The sequence below is a fragment of the Typopeltis vanoorti genome, chromosome 2 (assembly GCF_054136105.1).
Source record: "Typopeltis vanoorti isolate ZY-2024b chromosome 2, IOZ_Tvanoo_1.0, whole genome shotgun sequence".
NCBI lineage: Eukaryota > Metazoa > Arthropoda > Arachnida > Uropygi > Thelyphonidae > Typopeltis > Typopeltis vanoorti.
This window is the reverse complement of record NC_143550.1, coordinates 133,734,426-133,759,256: the sequence shown is the minus strand read 5'-3', so window position 1 is coordinate 133,759,256 and position 24,831 is coordinate 133,734,426. Positions and strand designations below refer to the sequence as shown.

Below are 24,831 nucleotides of genomic sequence, written 5' to 3'. Positions count from 1 at the left end.
CAGCGCTGCAGTACATTAGTGAGCAGGAGGAAGTGACGCCAGCTGATATCATCTGCTTGCATAAGTGGAGGGACATTGCATCGCGGAAGAGGGCTAAAAGGGTGAAGCAGTCATCTATCAAGGACTTTTTCAAAAACTAAAAACTGTAAGTTTGACTCTTTCATCTTAGGCATACCTTTTCACATTTGCGTGAAAAGGAAGGCCTAGAACTCTGGCCTATCCACTTTTGTGTTATCCGGCCTGCCCTTCCGCCACATTAGGCGGGATAGTCGAGAGTCTACTGTATTGAATTTCAATCAAATTTATCCATAGTCCAACTTAACACTTTGACCATTACTAACACACTGTGTGCATTCATTGGTGTCGTTTCTTTAGCATTTCTGTAATTCGTTGGAATAGTATGCCCACAGATACAAGACCCTTCAACACTTTTGCGCATGTCAAAAGAAGGGGAATCCATTCCGATAATAGGGTAATCAATCCATATTGTGGGATGAGTGTTTATTATTACACGTCAGAAAATTAACTTCTCTTTTATGATCATTGTAGTTTTTAAAGTGGTAACTATTTTGCTTGTGTAACAGTTGGAAAATTTTAAGTATAAAGCATGTGATTTTGCATGTTGGTGACCAATTCGTACATCACATTATTTATTTATTTCTCCACTTCAGTGTGAACTAACTCTTCTTGGAAGTCTGCCAATGACAGCTCTCACATCTATGGTCAGACTATAGCATTACTTACGATCTGAGCACGTTTCTGTAAACTTTTTCGTTTTGCAATCATAAGCACATTTATGATTTAGTTTTCTTGCTTACACATAGAGGGCAATTGTTCACTGTGAGAAAAGAAATTTGTGTATAGTTTGCTAGAAATGAAAGCAAGAAGGACACATGTGGTGTAAAAACAATGGCTAGACATCAGGTTTGTAGAAGCGCAAAACATGTGTTTTGCAAACATTTTTTACTTTTTTATGCAGTTTGTCCTACTGTTTTTATGCCGTTTGCCCTACCTGGAAAAACATGTATGTGATGCCCAGATTGCCAGATAGGGTTGTGTGCTTTACCATGCTTCAAAATCTACCATACAATTAGCAACTGCTGAAGAAATATCACTGAAGGTTATTATAGTTATTATTGTATATATAAAAATCACTTATTAGTTAATATTCTCTTTAGTAAATCATTGACAGTTTTTGTATAAAAATCGTAAATAAATACTTTTTTATACCTTGTCAATCAAGTAGTATCGAAATTCGAAAAACAATCTTGGGAAAAATACCTGAAACTGGAACCTAATGGTCAAAGGGTTAAATGTGAACAGTGGGATAAACAAAACATTTTTTTGTTTCATAAAGTGTATTATACATTTTGAAAAATAAATATCCTAAAGGTAATAAAAAAATAACTCCATTATTAATATTTGAGAATGTATAAGCAGAACTAACCTAGGGTGTCTAACACTTAAACTTCAGTGACAATGCCAACATAGAACACATTTTTCTTATTTCTGCATCTTGAAACCATACTTTTATAATGTATTATGTATTATATTAAGTTATCCTTTGCATCATAATTTAATTTTCCATGTCTCTTGGACCACAAATTTTCTATTGGATAAATATCAGGAGAGCTACCTGGCCACTGAAGCAATTAGACATTGTGATTTTTTTTTTTTTTTAAGTGTGGCATGGAGTGAGATCCTGTCAGAAGATAAGGTCTTTGTCTTTCTAGATCAGTGGGACCACTCTTTTCTCCAATATTTTTATGCAATGATCATTATGTGAAGTCTTCTCAGCTGCTGATTTGTGAGGATAGGGTACTCACAAATAAAATCAAAAGATAATGAAAATAGGCAGAAGCATTGAAATCATCACCTGAATGGTGAACCTATAGAACAAGTAACATATTTCAGCTATTTCTGCACAATTTTACTGAAGATGATAAATTAAACATGGAAATAGACAACAGTATTAAGTAAAGCTGGTATGGCAGGAAGTCAACTAAATAAATTTTTATGGAATAAGAAAGAAATTAGTCAAAACACTAAATTAGCTATACAAAACTGTGTTCAGATCAATTTTAACTTATGGACCTGAGAGCTGGGTTAAAAATAAAACACTTCATTAAAGACTGGAGACCTCTGGCATGAGAATCCTGAAAAAGATTAGAAGACTGAACAGATGGCAACAATGGCAATATCATATTAAGAAAGAACTTGACATTGTTAGCATTCAGGAATGTGTTAGCAAAGTTAATTTCAGGTGGTATGGCCATTTAAACAGAATGGGAGAAGAAAAATTAGCTAAACAAATGTTTTTTTGCCAAGATAGCAAGGAAAAGACCCAGAGGAAGGCTGAGATGTAGGTGGATTGATAAAGTAAAAAGTGTCTTAGATGACAAAAATATAAGATCTGACAATATTGGAATGTTGATAGATAACAGGCTAATCTGGAAGATAATTGTTGATAGTTAGTTAGTAATGATGTAACTTTTCAAGTAGTACTATATAAGATCCTGTATACCCCCCCCCCAGTCAGAAATTTGATGATGGTGATAGTTCACATAATGATAGATTATGAATACTCTGATTTAATATGGAAAGGATTAATAAGCAACTTGCATGAATAAATTTGCATAATAAATGATTATTGTTGTTGTTCTTCCTTTAGGGTGGCTTACTTTTGATGTCATAATTTCAGATTTTGTCATCATCATCATCATCCAATTCCTGCCATGTACCCTCAAGAGATGTACAGGATATGATAGCACTACATAAAAAATTTACATCGTTACTAACTTCTTATCTACAATTTTCCTCCAAATCAGTCTGTTACTTGTCAAGACGCCAACATTATCAGTTCTTATATTTCTATCATCTAAGGGTACCATATTAATCCACCTATATCTTGGTCTTCCTCTGGGTCATTTTCCTGCCAACTTGGCAGAGAACAATTGTTTTGCTAATCTTTCCTTGCCCATTCTGTTTAAGTGACCATACCACCTGAGATTAGCTCTGTTAACACATTCCTAGATGCTGACAATCTCAAGTTCTTTCCTAATATTCTCGTTTATAATATGATATTGCCATTGATGATATCTATTCATGCTTCTAATCTTTCTCAGGGCTCTCATATCTGCAGTCTCTAGTCTTTGGTCAAGTGTTTTACTTCTGACCCAGCTCTCAGATCCATAAGTTAAAACTGGTTTCAACACTGTCTTGTATAGGCTAATTTAGTGTTCCAACTAATTTCTCTCTTATTCCATATGAATTTATTCAATTGACTTCCTACATACCAGCTTTGTTGATTCTGTTGTCTATTTCCATATTTAATTTACCATCTTCACTAAAAATCATGCCTAAGTAGCTGAAATGTTTTACTTGTTCCACAGGTTCAACATTCACAACACAGTTGACATTTTCAATGATTCTGCCTATTTTCATTGTCTTTGTCTTTTTATTGCTGACATTCATACCATATCTATTACAACAGTTATTCAATTTAGTCAGAGAATCTTGCAGACTTGTAGCGAATTTATTTAGAAGTATAACATCGTCCACATAAAGCAAAGAACTGACATTAACATCTCCAATTTTGATATCATGTTTAATACCACTTTCCTTCATAATGTGATCCATATAGATAATGAATAACAGAGGGGATAACGTACATCCTTGTCTCACACCAGATTTAACATTAAACGATCTTCCTGTACTTCCTTCAATTCGAAATGCTGACTTACAACTCAAATAAAGTCTAAGTATTGCTTGATATAATGACCCATTGACACCATATAACTGTATCGTATTGAATAGCTTCTCTCTTGGCACCTTGTCATATGTCTTTTCCAAATCGACAAAACTTAAATACAGATCCTTGTTATATTCCCATGATTTCTCCACTATTTGTTGTAAAGTGAAGATCTGATCCTGACAGCCTCTATTTGACCTGAATCCAGCTTGTTCTTCACCAAGCTTTTCTTCCACAATTCTTCTCAACCGTTTCTCAAGTATACTTACGTATATCTTACCAGGAACACTCAATAGGGATATGCCTCTGTAATTCTCACATTCAGTTTTATTTCCCTTTTTATATATGGCTACTATGAGAGCTCTACTCCAATCATTAGAAATTCGTCCCTCTGTCCAGGCATTCTGAACTATGCAGTGCAGCCACTGTAAGACTTTTATACCAGATGATATCCGACCAGCATTTCTGGTCGAATATCATCTCCTCCTGCTGCCTTTCCACATTTCAAGCCTTTAATGGCTTTTTCTACTTCAAGTATGGATATGTATTCCTGACTGCATGGCAGGTCAGTGTTTTTTATCACTGTGCTGTCATCACTGCTTGTTTCATTTAGCAAATTTTCAAAGTAATTACTCCATACTTCAAGGATATCTTTTTCTCCTGTTTTCATTTCACCTTTATCATCTCTAACTCCTTTTACAGCTCTTTCCTCCATTCCTAAGCTTCTTTAACAACCTCCAGAATATCTTGCCACCTTCTTGACATTTATTTTCTATGTTCTTGCCAAAGTCCTCCCATGACTTTTGTTTAGCTAGTTTTACACAGTGTTTAGCTTTCTTACATTTGTCTCTGTATTCTCTAAGAGAACAAGCTGACTTATTTGCCAGGAACTTTTGATATGCTTTCTTCTTTTCCTTCAATGCCTCTTTAACTTCCTGTGTCCACCATGGAGTTCCTTCATGATGGACACAGGAAGTTAAAGAGGAATCCAAAACAGGAAGTTAAGGAGGAATCCAAAATTCCTCCACTTCTACCTTAGTAGAACCTTCTGTGGGATTCTTCAGATTTTGTCTATAATTTTATTTATTTTTATTCCCCTCCCATCCAGGCTAGCCAAACAGTTAGCACATCTGCTCTCCAAATGACAGACCAGAGGTTCTAAAGCAGTCATGGACCTGAATTTATCATGATTGTCTTTAGGTGGTAAAAGAAGGTGAATTTCATCGCATGGTGGAAGACCACCACCCAGCTTACTGGAGATCTGAAATAACTTGAAGCCTCAAGTAAATAAAGTGGAAACCGCTAGAGCATAGCTTGCAGACTAGGTAAAGTATGAATTAAAAAAAAAAAAAAAAAAATACAAAATATTGCAAAAATTAATAAAAATTGGGGGGGGGGGAATCTGTGGCCCATCCTCAGTACTGTGGATGGGTCATATTTATTTTTCGTGTGTGTGTGTGTGACTCTCACTCATGAATAGTTATAAACACACACACAAACACACAAAATAAATAAATAAATAAATAAAATCTGTTACTACCTTTTATTCTTCCAAGGGTGAAGCCACTTTACCATAACTAACTTTTGAAGACTAGTGTGCTGTGTTAGTCACCATTCTTAGAAAATCACAGAATAACTGGCCAAAGACTATCACTGATTTTAATTGTCATCTGGCAGACAATTGCAGCCATTTTTTAATCTCTAACCATAACACTACATATTGTCTAAGGATGTGACTAAAAGCCCATTATTCTACAAAAGGTAGGTTCTGCAGGTTCTATGAATACAGGACGAAAAACAAAACCCATGTTTCAGTAAAAAAAATTCTACTTGCCGTGCCAAAAATCAACTCACTCAGGAACTGGTAAAAGAAAGGCTTAGAAAAAAGTTTCTCTATTGTGACTAGAACTGAAAAAAAAATGGCATTTCTTTCAGTGGCTTAGCTACTATAGACATAAATGCCATTCCCACAGGCACCCCCTTAAAAAAACACTTCAATTTAAAAAAATAATGAACCATAACCCCAAATGAACATAACTGAATTTTCAGTAAATCAAGTCATTGTTATTTACTTCATAATAACTAATGTATTCACAATGTTTTAACATCAAAACCAAATTAATTCCATCATCATCATAATCACCATCAAATTCCTAACATGTCCTCTTGATGCGGGAGGGGGGGTATTTTGATAGAAATGCATGAAAAAGTTACATCATTACTAACTTCCTATTGACAATTTTCCCCCAAATTGATCTATTATTTTTTCATACTCCATCTTATCAGAACTTATATTTCTGTCTTCTAAGGCACTTGTTACTGTATCAATCTGCCTAGGTCTTAGTTTTCCTCTGGGTCTTTTTTCCTGCCAGACCAAGAATACTTGTTTGCTAACCTTTCCTCTCTTATTCTGTTTACATGACCATACCACCTGAGATTAGCTCTGCTAACCCATTCCTGAATGCTAACAGTGTAAATTTTTTTCCTAATGTCCATGTTTTTAATATGAGTATGCCATTGTGCTACCTGTTCACTCTCTAGTCTTTCATATCTGAGTTCTCCAAGTCATTGATCAATTTTTATTTCTAACCCACCTCTCAGATTCATAAGTTAAACACTATTTGAACACTGTCTTGTATACAGCCAGTTTAGTATTTTGAATAATTTCTTTCTTATTCCATAAACATTTACGCAGCTGACTTCCTATCATAGCATCTTTGCTAATTTCATTGTCTAGTACATATTTAATTTGCCATTTTCACTAAAACTGTCTAAATGTTTTACTTGTTCTATAGGTTACGCATTCAGGGTGTAGTTGATGTTTTCAATGTTTATGCCTATATTCAATTTTTGTCTTTTTATTGCCGATTTTAATACCAAATTTATTACAACAGCTATTTAATTTAGCAGGGAATCCTGCAGAATTGTACTGGATTTATTTAGGAGTATAACTACATGGGCATAAAAGAAAGAGCAATTTGATATGAGATTTAAGGCTGCTTTTCTTCATAATGTAATCCACAGATCATAAATAACAGTGGAGATAATATGCACCCTTGTTGCACACCAGATTTAACATCAATCTATCTTCCTATATCTTCCTCCTTCAATTCTGACTTACAATTCAAATGCAGATTAAGTATCACTTGATGTAACGTCCCATTTACCCCATATAACTGCAGCATTTTGAACAGTTTTTTCTCTTGACACCTTGTCATGTTCACCTTTTACAACTTTTCTAGATCCTTGTTATACTCCCATGACTTCTCAACTATTTGTCTTAAGGTCTATTTGGCCTCTATTTGGTCTCTCTCTCTCTATTGGGCCAAATGACATCTTGCTGGCAATTATCACGTTTCGTGTGATTGTCACACAAAACTTGGTAAAATAAAAATATCCTAAAAATCTAGCCTAGCACACAATGGAAAGTAAACAGCTTCTTTTTTTAAGTAGCCTAGTCATGAAGACTTCATGTGCAAATTTTTTGCTCACACTTGGTAGAGGATTAAACAAGAATGTAATTTCTTGACAAGTATACTTTACTCTGTAACTAAGTAGGGGGGGGTCTACAATTCTCTCTTGTCCAGAGTATTTTAATAATTAGGTGAGAAACCTTTTCACCACTTGTATATGAAAAATATATGATTTCTACATTTATTTAACCTTGTTATCTTTTCAAGTCTGGCTCCAACTGATGAGAACCAGGTGTCAACTGTCTCCATAATGAATAGCAACATGAAGTTTGTTAAGAATTATAGATTACGGAAACAATTGATTTCATTTGCAAAGAAATTTCATTCTTGGCAAGTGAAAACAGTAATCATGAAATTATGCATTCATACAGGCAGTAACCAGTATATTTTATGAATTATATAAACTAGCTGCTCAGAAAATTAAAAAAATAAAACATCCCTTACCACAGTTTTCTTCATCAGAGTTATCCTCACAATCGTTATCTCCATCACAAACAAATATCTTGGAAATGCACTGTTTCTCATTCACACACATAAAATCAGAAGTACTGCATGTCACATTTTCTAGAGTGAAGGATAAAAATTAGAATTAAAAAGTATACCAATTGAAAATAAACTTATACAAAAACAGCAAGTTATAAAAAATATAATATTAAAAAAAAACCTGAAAAACTGGAGTAAATAAAGATAAGTTAGGATTGTCAGCATGTACATGACAGATCATATATGGATTGTAACTCTTCGTTTAACCATGCCGTCGTCAATATGGATAAAATCATCACTCCTCTACACTTCGTGTCCATCATATATTTCAATATCTGAATAAGAATTTGTCAATAGGGACAGATCGAATATCTGCCTGTTTGTTAAAGGAATGTTAAAGAGTCTCAGCTCAGGAATGATACCACAGGAATGGAAGGAATGTAATATAGTTCCATTGCACAAGGGTGGTACAAAAACTGATTTGTCTAACTACCAACCTATTAGTATTTCTAGTGTGGTAGTGAAGATTTTAGAGAAGTTAGTAAGAACTCGCATACAGCAATGGGTAGACAATCATTCTATACTCTGCAGGGAACAACATGGGTTTACTAAAGGAAGGTCACGTTTTAGCAATTTGCTCATATTTTATAACAATGTTACGGCAGAGTTGGATAAAGGAAATGGATACACTATGATAATGTTGGATTTTTCTAAGGCATTTGATAGGATACCACATGATAGGCTGTTGCGTAAACTGGAGAATATGGGATTGGAACATAATCTATTGACTTGGATCAGGGGATGGTTAACAGACAGATATCAAAAAGTGGTATATAGTGGGTGTGAATCTGCCAGATTTAAGGTAACCAGTGGTGTACCTCGGGGTTCAGTCCTTAGGCCATTATTGTTCAATCTATACATTAATGACTTCAAGCAGGGTCTATCATCAGATTTGCAATTGTTTGCTGATGATGCAAAGATAGGCAGGGCAATCAGGGATGCTACTGATATTCAGAAATTACCAAATGATTTGAACAGACTGGAAATCTGGGCAAACGAAAATGGCTGTCAGCTTAATGTTAGTAAGTGTAAAGGTATACACTTTGGCGTGATTAGGGATCCAGTGGCATATTATACTAGAGTGATTATGCTAGAAGAAACTGAAGAGGCAAGAGATCTTGGTGTATTGGTGGATAAGAATTTCAAGTTCAAAGGTCACATAGCAAAAGTTGCAAATACAACTCAGAGGATAATTGCTATGCTGAAGAGAACCTTGACATGTAAGGATAAGGAAGTAATTTTGCCTCTTTATAAGGCTTTGATAAGTCTACACTTGGATTACTGTGCTCAGATTTGGTCTCCCGGGTTCCAAGGGGATAAAGAAGGTGTGGAAAGGGTGCAAAGAAGCATTACAAAGATTACATTCGGATTATGGGATTCAGATTATGAGGACAGATTGCAAGTATGTGGATTACATACTCTGGTTAACAGGAGAAAGAGGGGTGATATGATAGAGAAGTCTATAAACTTTTGAATGGGTGTTATAGCATTTCAAATTATGAAATTTTTCGTTATATGGAAGGCAGGGAGAGACTAAGGGGCATCCATGGAAGTTAATGTTGTTCTCAGTCAAGAAAGGGGTAAGAGCTAGGTTTTTCTCTCAGGGAGCAGTGAGTGAGTGGAATAATTTGCCCTTAGGGGTAGTGAGTGCATCTATATAATAAATATAATATGAATGGTATTACAATTTTAATATGCACTTCACATCCATGGTAACATGGACGTATATACATGTCATGGCCGGATGGGTGGTTAATTAGCTAGCCTAACTGACTGAGTGGATGGAGAATCTGCTCTCCAATCAGCAGGCTCTTAGTTTGAATCTTGCCATGGATATGGACATTTGCAATTCTCTTTAAGTAGTAGATAAAGCTCATTTCCCATTTTAAGACTACTGTCCTGCTTGATAGAGGCCTGAGGTTGCTTGAAAAAAGTTCCATGTGCAGTTGTCCTAGCAGGGTTTCCAAATTATGGGAAAAAAATAGAAAAAAACCTCAGTTTACCCAAGATACGGTACTAACATACAACATGAAAGTATACAGCTCATCCACTGTTCAATTCCTCCCTCAATACCAGCACTGAGTTACTAGTTCTAAATCCACAGTTATATAACTGATGTCCCACCAGCCACTCCAGTGGGGTTTTTTGTTGGGTCCCCCCCTACTATATAAAAGACTTTGCAGTGTTAAATAGAAAGGTATAAAATGGAATAATGAAAACGCAGACATAAAATAGGAATTCGAGCAATTCGTGGAGTTCGTGCCATTGCCAACCTAGAGGAGGAGGACAAATCACCTAGTGAGATATTATTACTACTTGTTACATATTATTACTAGTTAGGACTGCCATAGAGTCACAACTTATAACAAAAGGTCTGTAAAATTCTCATTATCATTTTACTTATTATGTTCATTTTTACAGTATTATATATATACTGAGTGAAAATATTAATAATATGTTTTGTTACATGATAAAGTAACACACACACACATCAAATTTGTTAATTTCCACTGTTCTGTCTACAAGTTTTCACTCTTACACCTGAAGAAATCCTATGTAATTAGGATGAAATGCATTTTTCATTAAAGAAACTTAATTATATTACTCTGGTTTTCTGCCTTACAAACGCTTATTTATTTAAATAAGAGTTTGTAAAGCAAAATATATATATAAATATTTAAAATGTATGTAAATATTTGATCAGATTTATTAATGCAATTGTACATTTAGTATTACCAGAACAGCCACATGGTTGAGTAATGGTGTAATGTAACAAAGAAAACTGAGATATATTTAAGTTGTAAATTTGCTCATCATATGTTGTAATCCTTAGGGATTTACAGAGAAATTATGCAAATACACGATGTTTCAAAAAGAATGTCCCAGTTTGAAAATTGTATATTTCTGCAACCACGAACCACAAATGAATATGACTTGTATCATGTGAACGGCCTTGGCAGAGATATACAATTTTCAAACCAAGATATTCTTTTTGAAACACCCTGTATATTATTGTAGTTTGTTTATAGTAGTGGTAGCATACGCTATTACAGCATGCAAGCACTATAGTGTTAGTAGCCATATTGTCACTTGAGTTTTGCTTTGAGTCTTGGTAATGAGTATGTACATTAATTGTGAGATTTTAGAACAGCTGTTGCTAGGTAATGAGAACACTAAGCTAGCTGGCAAATAAGCAAGGAGGAGAAATTTAAATTCTGTAATCTTGGAAAATTTTTTATATGTATTGTTATCTACTCTACAAGGAGGAACTGCCCAATTAAATGTATTAATGAGAAGTAATGGTATATGTTACAAAGAGAAAGATGGAATCTGCAGTAAAGTTGTTTTATTGGAAGTGAATTTGGAACTGCCCAATTAAATGTATTCCTATTTTCTGAGCCATTACTTGTCATGCTTACTTCAGCAAAATAAAGAAAAGAAGCATTAAGAAAACCTGCTTACTAGAAGACATATGCAAGTACATTAATCAAGTAAAATCTTTTATTTCTTTTATGGAATTTGAGAGGAAAGACACACTGAATGAATGAGTAAAATCAATAAAATAAGAAAGTAAATAAAACAAAAGAAGATAAAGACAGGAAGTCATATATAGTTAAGTGAAGCTATATAACTTTCATTTTAACATATTCAATTTGTTTTGTGTAGTATTTAATAAAATGAGCCAAAACATTAAATTAGCAGTATACACACTATGTTGAAACCAGTTTTCAGTTATGGATCTGAGAGCTGGGTTAGAAAGAAAGCACTTAATCACAGATATGAGAGTTCTGAAAAAAAATTAAGGACCAGAACAGATGACATTAATGGAAAAATCATAATCAATCAGAATCAGTGTTAAGTTCCTTCCTAAAAGTATCAGGAAGGAACTTGAGATTATTTGCATTCAAGAATGTGTGTTTAGGGCTAATCTAAGGTGGTACAGTCACAAACATAATGGGAGAGGAAAAGTTAGCAAAACAGGTGTTTGTTGCAAAGATGGCAGAAAAAGACCCAGAGGAAAGAGAGACACAAACTTAACAAGATCTAGGTAGGTAGGTTGATTCAATCAGGATGCCTTAGAAGAACAGTGTTAGATACGACAATGCTGGAGTGCTGACAAGTAATAGACTAATTTGTAAAATTGTTGATAGGAGATTAAAATAAGGTAAACTTAATCATGTAGTGCAGTCACAGTAGATTGCATAAACATTGAAGATACATATCAGGAACTCGATGATGATAATATTTGATGTTATCTCTCTGAAATGATTTTTAACTAAGAGAGTGAGAGAGTCAAAAAACTTCATATGCAAATGAAGACTGCCTTCCATTCTTTCATTAAAGTAAATTGATCCTATTTTTTTTTCCATCCCTGCTTCCAAACCTAATGCATCAAATGATTCAACTACAACACAACACCATATGACAAAAAGAGTTGTGGGGGGTAACCAGGAGATGACTCAGCTGGCATGAAAATTCATCTGGTTGTCAGTGGAAACAATCTTTTGGTTTAAGTTAATACAAAATATAATTAAGTCGGCTTAGTCCAAAAATTGCATGTTCATTTGCCTTTGTTTAGAAACCAAAGGATTCCTACTAATGGATGCACCATATGAAGGTGAGTACTCAATTAGATCAGAAGCTCCAATGGACACTAGGTAAGAAGCCAGAGTTGGTTCTCCACATTTCTTAAAGATTGTGTGGAGATCTCCATCCAGATATTTATCTTACATCCTTAAGTGCATCATATAGGCATTCAGATATTGTAAAATAAACTTTTCTTTTTATTTGTTTCAAATAAACTTAAGGAAACAGCATATCAGATGAAAAACTTACCAAAAATTAATTCCAAAAGATCAATAATTTGTGAGAATAACATGAACAAAACAAAAATATGATTTTCGAGCATGCACATACATATACCCATGTGAGCAGGTATGTGTACGTACCTCTTTTATTTATCCAATATACACTATCTACCAATAATTGACTGGACACTTTAACAATTTACAATTGATACCAGTAGGCAGACCATAATATCAGGTATGTCTACCTTGGGGTTTGATTGCCTCCTGCACCCTTTGAGGGAAGCTTTCCACCAATGTGTGGCAGACATCAGGTGAAATTTGTCTCCATTCCTCCATCAAAGCAGCACTGAGTTCAGCGACAGATCAAGGACACGCTGCTCTAGATCTCAATCAATGCTGCAATTTGTCGCACAGGATGGGGTTGAGGCCAGGACAGTCGTTTAACATCCATCTCTTCATGCCATTCCATAACAGCTGTAGCTTTGTGGCATGGGGTATTGTCGTCTTGATAGTAACACAGGTCCATTCCATAAAAACTCCACAGTGTAGGCAGCTCCTAATTATCCAGAATATCAAGGTACTTAGCTGCCTTCATGGAACCACAGACAATGACCAGTAGGCCAACTCCAAACCAGCTGAATGCACACCCTGCACTATTACTCCTTCACCATCAAACTTCATTTTGGGTACAACACACTGCGTAGCAAGCATTCACCAGGCTGCCTACACACACACACACACACACGCACGCACGCACGCACGCACGCACGCACCTGCCATCAGACTGAAAACAGGTGAACCTTGATTCATTACTTCAGAGTACCATTTTCCACTGGTCAATTGTCCAGATCACACGCTGTTTGCACCAGGCCAGACGCACCATCTTGTTCATTGTTGCAATGTTTGGCTTGTGTGCCTCTGCTCTTCCATGGACACCCATTAAAGAAAATGGAGTTGTTAGTATTAGTGCTCACCATGGTGTTCCTGGCACCCTGGAACTCAACAAAGAAAGTCTGTGCCAATTGTAGCCGGCTTTTGTGTGCCACCCATTTCAACACCCTCCTGTCCATGTCAGTCATTTTCAGCTGCCACCCTGTGTGTTTTCCTACACTTGTGATGCTAAAACATTGCCAACTGTAGATTTTGGATGCTCCAGCTGAGCAGCAATGGCACGTATAGACATGCCACCAATGTGAGAGCCCATGGTAACACCTCTCTCTCGGAGTCACTGAGTTCACATCGTGTTGCCATAACACCTGTATACAACAGCTATGATGAAATACCACATCATACTATCTGTACACTGGTTTTTATGTTATTATTATTATTATTCAGGCCTCCATGGAATCAAAAGACTCATTGCAGAAGGTCCCTCCTAGGAAACACAAAGTCTATCATACCACTCCTTGAACTCATTGACTGTTCTCGCTCTCACCACTCCATCAGGCAATGCATTCCACGGTTCAACCAGCCTCCATGCAAAGAAACCACTCCTCACCCTCTTCCTCACAGCTTCCTTTCGTAACTTTCAGGGATGGCCTCTTGTCATCACTCCTTCCTGCTGTTCAACCAAGCAAAAAAACTCCCCAGTGTCAACCATGTAACCACCTCTCTACAGTTTAAGTCTCAATCATATCTCATCTCCTTCTTCTATCTACCAAACTCTGCAGTCCACATCTCAGCCGATCCTCATAACTGACATTGTACAGTCCTGAAACCATCTTTGTTATCCATCTCTGTACCCTTTCCACAGTTAATTTATCCTCTTCAAATCCTGGGGACCAAATTTAAGAACAACAGTCTAAGTGTGGTCTGATCAGGGTCTTACACAACGAGAATTTTAGCTCTTATCTCTGCAGGTCAGCATCCTTCTCAGTATTGCAGCAATCCTCTGTATTACCTTCACCACCTTTGCAATATGTCCCCTGAATTTAAGGTTTCTATAAACCAGAAACCCCAGATCTCTTGTCTACCCTACTTCCTCCAGTATAATTTCTGCAATAGAGTATGCAGTGTCCCATTGATGTGTCCCAAACCTCAACACCTTACATTTTGCTGCATTAAACTGGCACACCCATTCATTTGCCCATCTGTCTAGTTTATTCGAATTCTTTTGTAGGACTACCACATCTGCACTATTACTAATAACCTTTCCCAGCTTCACATCATCCGCAAACAACTGGATATCCTCCTGCAATCCACTGACAATGTTATTGATATAAAGGTTAGACAATATAGGTCCCAGTGCTGAGTACTGTGGGACCCCACTTGTAACCTTCTGCCTCCTTGAAACTGTCCCACCATACACAACTCTCTGATACCTATCGGACAGCCAATCCTGAATCCAGTTGACCAACCTGACATCCAAACCCAAGTGCTGCAACTTAAATATCAGCTTATCATGTGGCACCCTGTCAAATGCCTTTGCAAAATTAAAGAAAATGGCAATATATGCCTTTCCCTCAGCAACTGCTCTTGTAACTTTATTATAAAAGGCTAGCATATTACTAAAACAAGAGCACCCCTCTTGTTAGCTCTCACAGATAACATTACCCTCATCTGCCAAAATGCTGTATATGGTTCCTCACTAATTTCTCCAAAATCTTAACAACTACTGATGACACACAAACCGGCCTATAATTAGACACTTCCAGTCTGTTACCGCCCTTATGCAATGGCACTATCTTACCTTCCTTCCATTCCCTGGGTACCTTTCCCATTGCCAGAGATAATAGATTCTTGCTTGAGGTTGTAGAAATGAAAACGCAGAGAGGAAAGATATTGTGCGTGTTGCCTAGGTATGACAGTGACGAGCTGAGCAGAAGAGCAGTAATATTGAATAAAATAATAGCTAGAATGTGTCAGAGAATATGCAGATGCTTGGAGGGCGTTTGAGGATAGAAAGGAATTGTATTTGAGAGGCTGCTTGCATTTGAACGAGGAAGGACATTGGCATCTGGAGAGATTGCTGTTTTCTGAACGAGTCAGTGTACCAGTGCAGGGAAACTGGAATTCCCAGGGAGGATGGTAGCAGGGGTGGCCTCTTGCGGGAATGGGTGCTTGGGAGAAGAGGGATGACATCAGATGAAAAGCCAGGTCAAAGGAGCTATCAGTTCTTTAGCACATTCTCTCAAAACTAGTGGTGAAATACCATCCAGTCCCACAGCTTTTCTGACATCCAGTGTACTCGGTATTTGGAACACACTCTCCTCCTGCACCTCTAGACCTCGAACCTGCCCTATCCCTCTAGTATTCAAATTGACTCCTCCAGGATGAAATACTCCAATAAAGTGTTCATTGAACAATTCCACTATGTCCTCTGCATCGGTCACTCTATTCCCATTTTTATCCCACAATGTCATTCTTTAACAATCATTTCTCCTCCTACTGGCCACATATCTAAAACATTCCCTAGGATTTTCTTTGGATCTTAGGGCCAATCTCTTCTCATATTCCAGTTTTGCCTTTCTTACCATACTAGTCACTCTCTTGGCCTGTCTTATATTTTTCATGCATCTGCTCTTCACCTGTCTCCTTATATCTCTTCCATAGCCTCTTTTTCACATGCAGTTCCTGTTTAATATTGTTTGTCATCTACTTTATCATGAAATATCACCAAATTGTGTCCTCTTCACTTGTGGAATACAGCTAACTATTGCTGCTAACAAATATTCCTTCTCAATTTCACAAGCACTAATGACATCCAGGCCTTCCAATTCCTCCCTCCATGAAACATCCCCAAGTTGATATCTAAGACTATTATAATCACCTGCCTTATAATTCCACATATGTTTCCCTCTCTTTGATACTCCTGCATGATTATACATCTTCCAAGTCAAAACCACATGGTCACTCTCTCCAACTGGTGGGAGAGGTGTCATCTCAGTTATTATCAACTCTTCTGATGCTATGACCAAATCCAAAACTCTTGAACCTCTTGTTCCCTCTATTACATGTTGCCTAAGACATTTGTCCCTCAAGAATTCTAGAAATTCCATTCCCTTATTGCTACATGCATCTTCCTCTCCCCAATTTATACTGCTGTAGTTAAAATCTCACATAACCATCATTCTTCTCGCACTTGACAAGCTCAACTGTCTAAACATCTCCTGGTCCACACCCTCTGTGCTCCATGGTATGTAGCAACATTCCCATTAAATATCCTGTCTTGCCCACCTCTACCTCACACCATATGCTTTCAAAACCATTAGTGTCACTGCCTTCCAAAGCCTCCACCCTTAGAGGACATAAGTCGTCACTTATCATAAGCAGTACTCCACAACCATGCTTTCCCTTCCTATCCCGCCAAAAAATGCTGTGCCCTGCTTCTTCTATTCCTGTTATTTTAACCTCTTCTGTCAACCACGTCTCAGTGATCCTAATAATCTTTGGCCAGGCCGATGCTATAAACACCACCAATTCCTCTCCTTTATTCCAGATACTCCTGACATTAGTATAAAGCATAAAAATTCCACTGTTTCTATACCTAGCATTATCCCCTCTAGACTCCACTGGGCTCAACATTATCTGATGTCATCCCTCTTCTCCCAAGCACCCATTCCAGCAAGAGGCCACCCCTGCTACCATCCTCCCTGGGAATTCCAGTTTCCCTGCATTGGTACACCGACTCGTTCAGAAAACAGCAATCTCTCCAGATGCCAATGTCCTTCCTCATTCAAATGCAAGCAGCCTCTCAAATACAATTCCTTTCTGTCCTCAAACGCCCTCCAAGCATCCACATATTCCAATCCTCTTCTCTGACACATTCTAGCTATTATTTTATTCAATATTACTGCTCTTCTGCTCAGCTCGTCACTGTCATACCTAGGCAACACGCACAATATCTTTCCTCTCTGCGTTTTCTTTTGTACAACCTCAAGCAAGAATCTATTATCTCTCACCACCCAATTTACATTGCCTCTCAATTCATTCGTTCCTACCATCACAATCATTTCATCCACCCTTTCATTCCTCTTAATTGCCATAGCCACTATTTCTATCATTCCTCCAGGCAAACACTCCTCACACATCCTATCTTGCACATCACGGATCATTGAGTACTCATACATTACACCTCTTATGACACTGTTCCTCGATTGCTCACCTGCGTCCCTCACTCTCTCTCCTCTAACACTTTCTCTCTGTGTTCCCCTACTTACCTGCCTAAACAAACAAACAAATATAATTAACAAAATATCAAAATAACAAAATCAACAAACTTTGAATGTTCCATAACTTTAAATAATAGGGGTATCCAGACAATTATTGGTAGATAGTGTATATCTAAATATTGCTAGCCTAGTGGTTAGTATATGACCAGTGCACATGGTTGTTTATAACTATCTTTCAGTGAGAGAAGACTGTCAGTGCATGGTGTGAGACCACTGCACTGCTTATTGGAATCTTGAAGTGGCTTGTAAAATTTCCATGTCTGGTTTTTGGCTCACAGTTTATCTTTTAACCTTTCAAGATTATTCCTAACTTCACAAAGTTGACAGAAACCATAAAATCTCCCAGTGCACAAAAATCTCCATTATTTAAATGCAAGTCTATCACTCATCCGTAATCAACTTCAAGCTGCGAAACATGAACTCACTATTAAATATATGTTGCATCTATAGTCTGAAACGCTTACTCTATCACTCACACATCACATCTTCCTTATACCCTCTTTTACTTTGCGGTGTCGAGAGTCCATTGATCATCGGACCTCACTCCGTTTACAGGATAAGGTGGTCAGCCTTATGCTCCGGAGTATCCTATGGCCTGTAGTGTTGAGTTCTCAAGGCCAGTTTGCCTGCTTTGCAGGATGAAAAACCCCAGAATAAACTGGGGAAAAAACCCTGCTGTCCACGCCCAAGACTGGCTAATTCGGCTATGGCTGAGGAAGATACTTCAGCTCCTCACGTCACCGACGAGAATCGAACCTAGGACACTCCTTCCCCAGGCATATGGTTGCGAAGCACATAGCCACTAGGCTAACCACACGGACTTTACTTTACTCTATCACTGTCAGGATAAATTTGATTGTTAATTTAAAGAAAGTGCTTAAGCCTTACTTCATCATCCAAACTTGAATTGGGATGAGTGCCTCTCACTATCAAAGATATAGGAGAGATATTTTAATTAAAAATCATCAAAGTTTTAACTAATAATACAATATATACAATAAATTATGCCTTTCCACTGTTTCATGTATAACATCATGCATTCATGCAGCTCTCACTGTTTAAAATCTACCAATTGTTCTTGGTATTAAACTCCCATTTGCCACTGATAATGGCCTATAATTTCCAGGTTGAAATATATGGCCTTTGAATAAATATTACTCATTCCCAATCTTGTGTTATTGTGTGAATTGAAGAAAATGTAACACACACACACACACACACACACTCTATCATTTATCCACCCATATTGGGAGGGAAATTTAAAACTCTGACAACTGAAGTACAATTACATGATGCTGTATCAGAAATAGGGTGACTTGCAAGACTTGCTTAATTGGTTTTGAATGTCAGATAAACAGTAATGTATGTGTGTGTGTATGTACAAAACAGGTACTTTTAATTATTTGGAAGTTCAACAAAGTTACAAAGAATTACCCTGAAATGCAATATACAAAGAATAAAATAAGTTACTTGTATGCCCATGAATCATATGAAAATCACTAGTCATTTTTACATCCTTTGACATGAAATGCCTTTGCTGAGGATAATACGAGGGTGGTCTGAAAAGTTCTCAGCCTCGACCATAGACGGCAACGCTATTGGCAAGATTTTTTTTTTTCCCCAAAGTTGGTACATCTGTCATAAACATCCATGTGAAACTGCAAGTCATTCTATCAAGTAGTTTGTTTTATACAGCTGTCTAAAGCAAAAGTGTTGTCTGTATCCCTTGAAATGGATAAAATCGAGTATCGTGCGGTTATAAAATTCTTTGTAAAAGAAGGTTTAACAGCAAAAGAAATTCATTCAAAGTTCATAAAGGTCTATGGGCACTCTTCTTCTTTGTTTTCAAAAATTAAGAAATGGGCTGCCGAGTTTAAACGTGGCCGTACCAGCCTTGAAGATCCAAGTGAAGGACATCCAAAAAGTGTAACAACACCAGAAATCATAACTAAGATGAAAAGCCAAACGGCTATTTTTCTGGCGAGGTTGATAAGTTAAGGGGATAAAAATCCCTTATTGTTTTTCAGCCAGTAAGCGAAACTAAGATTGAAAACTACAATCTGAACGTTTCATGCCAACGAACTGTCGGCAGATCCAAGCGTAAGTGACCACTTGGTAGTGCCACACCAAGGCAACCCGAGTTGCCTTGGTGTGGGTTGCCTTGGTGTGGCACTACCAAGTGGTCACTTACGCTTGGATCTGCCGACAGTTTGTTGGCATGAAACGTTCAGATTGTAGTTTTCGATCTTAGTTTCGCTTACTGGCTGAAAAACAATAAGGGATTTTTATCCCCTTAACTTAACACCAGAAATCATTGATCAAGTGCACGATATGGTATTGGATGACCGGCAAGTCAAAATGTGTGAAACTGCTGAGACTATAGGCATTTCAAAAGAATGTGTAGGATATATTTTGCACGAAGAATTGCAAATGAAAAAGCTTTGCGCAAGATGGGTGCCATGCTTGCTCACAGCAGATCAAAAATGCACTCACATGAAAATCTCTGAACAGTGCCTGGGGCATTTTAACAAGAATAAAACTGATTTTGTGCATCAATTTATTACTATGGATGAGACCTGGATTCACCATTACACACCAAAATCCAAAAGCAGTCAAAACAGTGGACAGAAACTGGTTGTTCAGCACCAAAGAAGACAAAGTCAGTTCCATCAGCAGGAAAGGTTATGGCATCGGTGTGTTTTGGGATGCTAAAGGCATTTTGCTTATTAATTTTCTTAAAAAGGGTAAACAAATAACTGGGGAATATTATTCCGATCTTTTAACCAGACTAGATGAAAAAATTCGTGAGAAAAGACCCAGTTTGCAGAAGAAAAAAAATCATCTTTCATTAGGACAATGCACCTGCCCACAAAGGTGTTTTGGCAATGAGAAAATTAAGGGATCTGCACTATGAATTGTTGGAACATCCACCCTATTCCCCAGATTTGACTCCCTCTGACTTCTATCTCTTCCCAAAACTAAAACTCTTCCTCGCTGGTCAGAGTTTTTCTTCAAATCAAGAGGTGATTGCAGCTGTAGAGGAGTATTTTGCAGATCTTACTGAGAACCACTATGCGGACGGGATAATGGCACTGGAATAAAATATTAGTCTTAAAGGAGATTATGTTGGGAAAAAAAAATTGAAATTATAAATTCGTTTTTTCATTGTTAGGGTGAGAACTTTTCAGACCACCCTTGTATATATGCAAAATATTTTTATAATCAACAAACAAAACAACCCCTAAAAAATATATATACTACAAATCTATAGTATAATTTTATTTATTTATATATTTTTTAAATATTGCATACCACAGCCTACTTCATCACTCCTATCATTACAATCCCACTTCAGGTCACAAACCCAAGATGCAGGAATACAGGATCCATCTGAACAATTAAACTCATTCTTGTGACAAGGAATTTGAGGAACACTGATGCCTATAACGGAAATCAATATATAAATCATTATACAATTAGATTCAATAAGCTCAAAAATCTATAAGCATGTCTGTGGTAGATTACATGTGGAGGAGCAGGGAGGGACACCTTATTTCGATAAATTTCTTTCACCATAAGAAGAAATACAACAAATACCTAAAATATTGGGGGGGGGGGATGATTGAAAATAAATTACATGGATTATTTACTTTTATATACTACTACTAATCATGGTAGATAAATATGCACTTTTCAAAACTAGATTCCAAAGGTGACAGAGCATTCAAAAACCAAATTCCTTTCTCTTACCCAGAGTTGATAAGGAAAATACTTGACTTTCAGAAATCATTAAACAGCCAGCCTTCACCCTCAGTAATTGCTGACAGATGAGTTTACAACTACCAAGGATTCTGACTTTGGAATGAAAGTCAACAAACAGCTGCTGCCTCTTATGATTGCAAACCATAACTAGTATTGCCATCAGATTGAGTCATGGGAAAAAAGGTTGTTTCGCCCCAGAACAATAAGACAGTGAACTTTTTTCACCCCAGAATCTTGCATAAACAGCTGGTCAGAACAATTGGGTGACAGTTTACAGGTGATTTTGGATTCTTCCCTGGTTTAGGAAAGGCAATAATAATTGCTTTTTGACAGGAATTTGGAACAATGTTCTCAAATAATATTCTGTTGCACAAGTACAATAGTTTATCCTTGTAAGTTGATGAAAGATGTTTGATCATCTCAAAATGGATGTCGTCGAGTCCAAAAACTGTCGTGCAGCATATAAGCAAAGTAGCTTTCATTTCTTCTCTTGTGAATGATCTATTGTATTCTTCTGTACTGCTTGAAGAGAAGATTTTTTTTTTCCCTGATTTACACTTATGGGAAAGAAACAAAATGGTGACAAATTTAGCCATTCCAGGTCAACAATTAGTGATACCATATAAGATGAAAGTGATGACTGCAGGGTGCTATGAAAGATAATATGTAAAAACTGCCATTCATCAGCTAACACCTTGAATGTAGAGTTCTGAGAATTGACTGGAACACAAATCTGCACAAAAATATTCAGAACTAAGGCTTACAATATGGATCCCTACATCACCTGAACCAACATGTAGCATCCTCAGTGGTGCAAAGAATGTGTACAGTGGGATGTGGAAGCTCCATAATGCAGCTTGGAAAGCTGCATTATGGAGTGATGAATCAGGCTACACCCTGATCTTAATCCTATTGAAAATCTGTGGTAGGATGAACTGGAGAGTTGGGTGAGGTCAAGGGACATCTGCCCCATAATAGTCCAGGACCTCATCACATGCCTGCAGGAAGAATGATCCAAAATTCCCAATGATTGTTATTGTACACTTGTGGAAAATATGCCCCAAAGGATTGGTACAGTCATCACACAAAAGGAGGTCCTACATCTTATTAAGGTGGAGCCATGACTCTTTGTTCCTCACACTATGGTGTGAGATGATTTCTTTCCAAGCAGTTTGTGTGTGTGCGTGCGTGCGTCTGTGTGTGTGTGTGTGTGTGTGTGTGCGCGCGCGCGCGCACGCATACAAACACACTATCATAAAAATATAATGATGCAATTGCCAATATTTTAAGCCATCAAAACAACAGTAGAAAAAATTATCAGATATAACAAAGAGCAAGTTGCATAACTGGGAGGAGCCTATTAGGAATGTGAAAAAATGACTGAACCCTGGTTGCCTGGTAGGACAAATAGCTAGTGGCTCTGATATCCAAGCAACAGGCTAGCTAGGGTATGAATCCTGCTATGGGCATGAATGTTTTTTGTGAATGTCCTTCAGGTAGCAGATGAATTCCTCACTCAGTGTGAGACCACAATGAGTGTGGCTTGGGAGAATTCCATTTTTGGTCTCTAGAGCAGGATTTCCATATTATCTAACCCTTAGCCCAACCACAATACTATTGCATTATAGGTTAACAGCCTTTTGTTGGTATGATTCCTGTTAAACAAACAAATACTATCCTTGTCTTATATTCAAATAGAGCCTAATTATGTAGTATCATGAAGTATTATGTAAGGAGATATCCATTTAAATACTGAACAACAACTACCCTTTTTTGGATATCTTAATTATTCATAATCTCACAGGTCATGTTGAATTTTCATAAGCAAAGCTTTACTGGAAGATACATTCACTCATCCTCCCACCATCATTCATCACAAAAAATGGATAGTATTAAGAGTCTTCTATATACAGCTCATACAATCTGCTCTTCTCATATGTAATGGATAATAGATTTTTTGAAATACAACAAGTATGGCCTTGATTAACATGCTATGGACAATAGGCACAGAGTTCTTTGGAACCAGACCAAACTTCTTCATTCCAGCAAGTTGAAAGTCAATCATCTTTTCCTAGAAACATGTGAAAATCATCCAATCCTGAACCAATCAGACCACATGCCAGTATCCAAGTTTTGGAAAGTGATCACAATTAACTGTTCAGAAGTTTATTTTATCTACACAACTTTACAATTGTTCCTTTGAACTTTAATAGTTTAATAGCATGTACTTCAGCTGCAACCAAGACATCAGCTAACATGCACATGATTTATGACTGAATATTGCAATTCATCCTTTGAATATAATTCATGGTCTGTCTTCTTGACGAAGCCCATGTAACGTCAGATGAAATATATTGGAGTTTTTGAATAAAGTTCTATATAATTTTTTACTACGTGTAAGCTGTAAAGTTACTTTATATTGAAAATAAGAAGGATTGGCTGTCAATTAGACTTAACCAAACAATTTGAACTCTATACTGCTGCAACTGCACACAGGCATTATTAACAGTAGATAATCAGTTATGTTGCATGCTGTTTACTTCAAGGGACCAGTACAAACAAAAGAAGTCAACTACTGGAACAAACTCAACAGAATTAGTGATAGAAATAAATGCATTACAAGTTACAGCTAAAGTAAGTAATTGCTATGACAAATTTAAGAAACATTAATAGAAAAGAATTGGAGTTTACAAAAATGCAATGCCAAGATAGTCAGTATTAACCTCCCAACCGGCCGGTGTGGATGAAATATTCAACACTCCCTAGCTTTTTTCATGGATCAAAACTTTGTTGGCACTCTACCTTTTATCATGCCATTACCTTCCTCCGCCATTAATCTCGTTACGGCTATTCTATAGCCATTAGTGGATTAACTGTTGCTGAGTGACCTTTGTGTCCCTTCCCCCTGTCTTCACGTCTATTGTGTTGCTTAGAATTTCATTTACTGTCCTAAGTTATTTGACCTTCCTTGCCTCTAAAATGATTTATTGTGTCTCTTCCCAAAAATTGAAACGATTTCACATATGCAAAAAAAATCAATCCTGAAATGACCACTGATCAGCTTTTGCAATGAATGTATTTAGTGATAGTAAATTTGGTGTATTTTATTCTACAAATCAGTGCACCGGAAGAGTTGCACTGATTGTTCTTTCACTTTATGTATAATAATTGAATAATTTTTTTTTGAATTTTCGAATTTTCAAATATTTGCTTTGAAAATATTATGTCAAATATTTATATTTTTAAATAATATTTACTGAAATAAATATGTCCTTTTTCTTTTGTTTCTAGTGAAATAGCATTATATGGATCATCACATTTCA

The 24,831-nt window shown here is 36.8% G+C and overlaps 1 protein-coding gene across 1 annotated transcript in view; it reads right to left on the bottom strand.

Annotated features, from left to right (window-relative positions):
* Nucleotides 1–24,831, bottom strand: part of LRP1 (LDL receptor protein 1) — a 1,646,373-nt gene that overhangs the window by 1,290,924 nt on the left and 330,618 nt on the right. The window contains exons 21-22 of the mRNA XM_090402369.1: nucleotides 21,059–21,187; nucleotides 7,669–7,788 (exon numbers count right to left, since the gene is read on the bottom strand). Coding sequence (XP_090258495.1) covers nucleotides 7,669–7,788; nucleotides 21,059–21,187 — 249 coding nt within the window. The remainder of the gene's footprint in view (nucleotides 1–7,668; nucleotides 7,789–21,058; nucleotides 21,188–24,831) is intronic.